Source organism: Mauremys reevesii, linkage group 6, assembly GCF_016161935.1.
Source record: "Mauremys reevesii isolate NIE-2019 linkage group 6, ASM1616193v1, whole genome shotgun sequence".
Classification (NCBI taxonomy): domain Eukaryota; kingdom Metazoa; phylum Chordata; order Testudines; family Geoemydidae; genus Mauremys; species Mauremys reevesii.
Window position 1 is genome coordinate 2718503 of NC_052628.1, and position 5790 is coordinate 2724292.

The 5790-nt window shown below is 66.8% G+C and overlaps 1 protein-coding gene across 1 annotated transcript; it reads left to right on the top strand.

The window, feature by feature from the left end:
* The first annotated feature begins 1287 nt into the window (after positions 1-1287).
* On the top strand, positions 1288-4837 carry LOC120407497 (C-C motif chemokine 21b-like). Its single transcript, XM_039543130.1, has 4 exons — positions 1288-1441; positions 3074-3194; positions 3343-3517; positions 4026-4837. The coding sequence occupies exons 1-3, from the start codon at positions 1384-1386 to the stop codon at positions 3512-3514; spliced, it is 351 nt and encodes a 116-aa protein (XP_039399064.1). The 5' UTR covers positions 1288-1383; the 3' UTR covers positions 3515-3517; positions 4026-4837.
* Positions 4838-5790: the final 953 nt, after the last annotated feature.

Here is a 5790-nt window from a genome sequence, read left to right on the forward strand (position 1 = left end):
GCTCAGACAAGAGCGGGGTGGCCCTGGGTCTCTGCGTGGTCACTGATCTGCCAGGGCTGTGGCTGGGGTGGGGCAGGGCCTGGGCAGCTCGAGGGGCCGCATGCCAGGAGAGCCTGGGCGTGAGCCCGGGGCCGGAAGGTTCTGCAAGATGCTGAGAGCCGGGCTGGGGACCCCACTGGGCCGGGCCTGGGGGGCAGGAACCGCCCCTGGGGGGAACGTGAATGGGGGGCTAAGCTCTGGGGACTGAGGCGGCCAAGAGGAGAGCCCAGCTGGCAGCTCAGGGGGCAGCAATGAAGCCGGGCGTGGGGGGACCCTGGAGAGGGGGAGTGGGTCCGGTGACAAATATACCCCAGTCCCACCGATCCAAGTGGCAGAGCAGCTGGCGAAGGTGGCAGGAGCCGGATGCCCTTTGGGCAGAGTACAGTGGACACCGCACGGGGGAGCTGTGCACAGGACAGGCTGTGGGGGGCATGAGGGGATCCCAGTGCTGGTGACGGGGGGCTGCTGGAGAGACCCCGAGTTCAGGACCGGCTTGGATGCTTCTCCGAACCCCGAGTCTCTTGGGCCTGCCGAGGCGGGCTGGGAATCTCTGGGAAGGGGCTTTCTCCCGGGACTCCGGCTCTTGGCCAGACAGACCCCGGCTAGCAGCCTGTCTCGCTGCAACTGGGCTCCGGACCTGCCGTGGCGCGTTGGAGCTGAACCGCTTGGCACTGGAGAGCGCTAGGGCCAGTGTCACGGCACAAACTGCAGCCGGTGCATTTCCCCACCACGCCCAGGCCTGGCTGTCGGGGGGCTCCTGGCACAAGGCCAGGGCTTGGCGGGACCTTGACTCCACACCAGTTTGCCCCGTCCTGGCTTTTCGCTCGGGAAGCCACAGACAAGGCCAGAGCCCGCCCTGCGGGTCGGCACGGTAACACCGGGATGCTGTGCGTTCGGACGGGGCGGCTGGGCTGGAGCCAGAACCGGCGGGCGCTGGGCTCAGCGGGTCCAACACAGAAGCTCCGTTGGAGCTGGAAGAGCCGAGGGCTCTTTGCTGTGGGGCTGATACGCCCGGGCCCGCCCCCTCGCCACAGCCCCCGGCTGGATCCCTGGCCCGGTGCCAGTCATGAACTTGCCAGAACACATCTGCAAAGGGGAGCTGCTCCTGCCAGGAACCTTCCCCCCGTCCCGCCCAGCTGTGCACACTGGAGCTGAGCCTGTCGGCTGGCCGGGATGGGAGTGGGCCGCCAGCCAGGCTCTTGCAAGGAATGAAAGTGAAAGCTGGCTGCTGCAGAGGATAAATACAGGCCGCCGGGCAAGGGGCCGAAGCATCTCAGCTCTGCCTGCTCCTGAGCCACAGGACGCCTCAGCCTGCCTGGTCGCCCTGCCCCATCGCTGGCCAGAATGACCCTCCGCATCCTGCTGCTGCTGGCGGCTGCCCTGTGCCTCTGCAAGGCCCAAGGTACCGCATGGTCCCAGCTGGTCCCCGGTGGTCATTGCCCTGGGGACGGGAATGGGGCAGCAGGCTGGGGGGGGTGCGCCTCCGAGCAGCTGGACACGGGGGGGTAGCCCAACCTGCCCCTCTTGCAGCTGGGGATGGGTTCGAGCCGGGGTGCTGCTCGGGACGGGAGGGGAGCGCTGGCGTGCCGGGCAGTGCAGCTGGGGCTGGGTTCAAGCCGGGGTGCTGCTCGGGAGGGGATGGGACGGGAGGGGAGGGGAGCACTGGCGTGCCGGGCAGTGCAGCTGGGGCTGGGTTCGAGCAGGGGTGCTGCTCGGGAGGGGACGGGAGGGGAGCGCTGGCGTGCCGGGCAGTGCAGCTGGGGCTGGGTTCGAGCCGGGGTGCTGCTCGGGAGGTGAGGGGAGGGGAGCGCTGGCGTGCCGGGCAGTGCAGCTGGGGCTGGGTTCGAGCCGGGGTGCTGCTCGGGACGGGATGGGACGGGAGGGGAGGGGAGCGCTGGCGTGCCGGGCAGTGCAGCTGGGGCTGGATTCGAGCCGGGGTGCTGCTCAGGACGGGATGGGACGGGAGGGGAGGGGAGGGGAGCACTGGCGTGCCGGGCAGTGCAGCTGGGGCTGGGTTCGAGCCGGGGTGCTGCTCAGGTGGGGAGGGGAGGGGAGGGGAGCACTGGCGTGCCGGGCAGTGCAGCTGGGGCTGGGTTCGAGCCGAGGTGCTGCTCGGGACGGGATGGGATGGGAGGGGAGGGGAGCGCTGGCGTGCCGGGCAGTGCAGCTGGGGCTGGGTTCGAGCCGGGGTGCTGCTCGGGTGGGGAGGGGAGGGGAGCGCTGGCGTGCTGGGGACCTGGGCTCTAGCCCAAACTCTGACCCTCGTTTGATGCGAGACCCAGGCGGGTCTGTGCAGCCGATCCCGCCCCGCAAAGGGGGCTGTCTGTGTAACCCGGGCCTGCTTGTCCTCTCTAGTGGCAGCTAGTGCTTGAGGAGCCAGCTACAGCCTTGGCTAAAAGACACGTCTCTTAGCTCGTGCGTTAAACTCCTGCGGTCCCAGGTTCGATCCCGGCTGACGCCGACCCGGGTCTGGCGCTGTGACACTAGTGCTTGCCTGTCTCCGGTCCATGCTTTGTGGTGCCCCCAGTGAAGAGTGCCGTCCGTGGCACATTCCCTGCCCCCCCCAGTGCTCAGCGGCGGGGAGGGGCTGCTGGCTTAGATCCTGCTCGGGCGTCTGGCTGCCCCAGCTTGGGGAGGGGTTTCTCAGCCGCTCCCAGGCTGCGGAGTGAGATCACCTTCCTGCAGAGAGAAAGCAACTACCTGGCTTTATTCTGAGTGGCTAGAAACTGGGTTGATTCAGCGAGCTAGTCAGCTGATAAACATGGCGGGGGGTGTCCCAGGAGCGTGGCCGCTAGGAGCTGCGGGTCAGGAGTGAGGGGCACCGGCAGAACCGTGTATGAGAAACTCCCTCTCTGCAGCACCTGGGGCCGGCAAGCCCCATACGTGTGGCAAAGCCCCGCAGGCCACTGACGCTCAGTAAGGGGCTCGGGCTGGGGAAGGTGCCCCGGGTTTGCATGCAGCTCTCCAGAGGCATCGCACCAGAAAGGCATCCCCTGCCCGCGTCTCACCCATGCCCTTGTCTGCTTCCCACCAGGGGGCGAGAACCAGGCGTCTGACTGCTGCCTGAGCCACAAGAATAATCGCATCCCGCACCGGCTCCTCTCCGCCTACAGGATCCAGAGTCCCGAGACAGGCTGCCGGATTCCAGCTATTGTGTAAGTACCCGAGCCAGTGTCCCGGGGGAGCCTCCAGGGATGGAGACTCGGTAATCCTGGGTTATGGCAGGAGAGGCGGGGTTCTGGCTGTCCCCAGGTAGGGGGAGGCCTGTTCCGTCCCCTTAGCAACTCTTCTGTCATGACTCAGGTTCATCACCAAGAAGAACAAGAATCTCTGTGCCCCCCCCGATGCTCCCTGGGCCCTTGACCTGATGAAGAAACTGGATGGGAAAAAAGGACAAAGCACAGTGGTCCGCGCTGAGAAACAGTCCCACGCCAAGGGAGCCAAGCACCGGAAGCAGAGGAAGCCCCAGAACTAAGAGGTGGGGATGGCAGAGCCCCAGGGGGGCCGGGTGCGGGGAGGGACGGGCCACCGCTGCTCCAGGGAGCTGAGTCTGCCGTCAGCCTGGGCCAGATCCTCGGCCGGTGGAAAGCCGGGCAGCCCCGCCAGGCTCTGCCCTGCCCTGCCCTGCCATGCGGGGGCGCTGTGGGCTGTGGCGATAGCGAGTGGGAGGGGGGGATTGAAGCAGCAGGTGTGCTGGTGCTGAGCGCAGTGAGATGTGACAAGTCCTGGGCCGGGGACGGAAGGCGCCCGCTGGACCGAGCCCATCTCTGCCTCTCAGGGCCTGGCCGGCCATGGTGGCGGAGCGGTGACTGGCCGGCCTGGCGATGGCACATGGCGACCGGTCACTAACGGTGCGTGCTGACGCCCCGACGACGCTGCCTGGGGCTGCGGATTGGGAGCCACTAGAAAGGGGGGAGGGGCTCAGAGCTCCCCGCCCTCGCACGAGACCCTCCCCTGCTCTCTCTAACTGTTCTCTCCCCTTCCAGGGCACTGGCCGTCCCCGCCCCGGCGCCTGCCTGCCTGCTCAGCTGACCTCCGCAGAGCCCCCCGGCTGCAAGCGAAGGAGACCTGGCTGATGCCTGCCCTGGGTGTGGAGGGCTTGGCTTGGGGCGGTGGGTGATTTCCCCTGGAGATGCTGCACCTCCTGACCACGTGCCGCCTCCTGCTAAGCATCTGTCACGCTGTGACTCCCTCCTGCGGCTCCCGGCCAAGCTCGTATCTACGGCGTGACCCCCCCCTTTGCATAAAAGCCAGTAATTAGTGAGGCTGCTGCGGCTGGACACACCTTTCCTCAGGGCCAGCTCCAGCCAGGTCGAAGGGAGCACGTGCCCTGACCGCGTGCGCTATTGGTCGCCCCTACGTAAACCTGGGAGCCTGCAATCCCTGCTCCCCTTATGCGGCCTCGGCTCCAGCACCGTGGGCAGGGCCAGTACCTCTCTCAGAGGGGGAGATGTTTGCCCACAGAGCCTCCAGCCAAGGACTTTGGTTAATTGAGTCCCATGCAGCTCTCTGGTTGTAATGAAAAGATACGCAGGGCCTAGTAACGCCCGCCCAGACGGCAGGCTGGCTGGACGAGCACGTCCTTCTTGCTTCTCTCCAGCGCGCTTAGCTGGTTCGATTGCTTTATTAGCTGGCTCCTTCAGACTGTAGTAAGAAACTGTGACGTCCTAGCTGCTGCAGGACGTGCTATGCAGGAGCTGTGCCCTGCCCGCCGCGCTGTGCCCTCACCTCGCCGGGAACGCACAGCCGACCGCCACACTCAGTTCAAGTCAATAAAAATGATTTAACCCCCCCAGAAGCAAAGGCGTGCTGGTGTGCTTGGTGGTGTGAGCGTGCTGCAGGGGGGCGGGGTCGCCTGTGCCCGGGACGGACGGTGCTGAGAAATATGGACGGGCACGCCAGCTCCACCACCCGCTGTCGGGCTGGAGGCCGGAGCCCCCGGGTGAGGCTGGTGGGTCTCGCCCCATGCACGGGGCTCTAACGGGTTTGGGGTTGGGGAGGAATTTCCCCAGAGCCAGACTGGCAGGAACCCTGGGGGCGGTTTCACCTCCCTCAGCAGCGTGGGGCCTGGCTGACTTGCGGGTCTGAACTCAAGTAAGCGGGGGAGTCTCTGGCAGAGGCTGCGGGGCTGTCACAGGAGAGGGTGGGCGAGGTTCTGAGGCCTGCGATGTGCCGGTCAGACGGGGTGAGCCCGATGGGCCTGGTCCCGTCTCACCGGAAAGTCTGAGTCTCTGCAGTGAGCAGCCCCAGCCAGGGAGCATGCGGGGTGCAGAGCCGGGCCCCCCGGGTGAATCCTGAGGTGACTGCAGTGACTTGGGGGGGGCCTGGAGACAGACTGTTATTGCCTGTCCCGATCTGTGCAGCGCTGCAGCATGCCAGCACCCTGCCGAGCACGGCCCAAGGCACGGCCCCTGCGTGACAACGGGCTCTGGCCAGGCTTCCCTGCCGGCCCCCACCAGCCTCCTGCGGGGAGAGCAGGCTGCCACACGCCTTCCTCCCCGGCCCCGCTGTTCCTGGGCCCTGACCCTCAGTCTGCTGCGCCCCCCCACCCCCCGCCCACCTGCCCTCGGCCGCCAGGGGCAGCGCTGACCCCCAAGACGCCCCGGTAGCTCAAACGGGGGAGCGGCCGATGTGGGGAGCCCTCCTCCAGGGGCTCTCATTGCCCAGAGATGTAATGGTTGTAGGAAAACAGCAAATGTCCAAGGGTTCATGAAATAGTGGCCAAACGGGGCCCACAAAGGGTTACCTTGG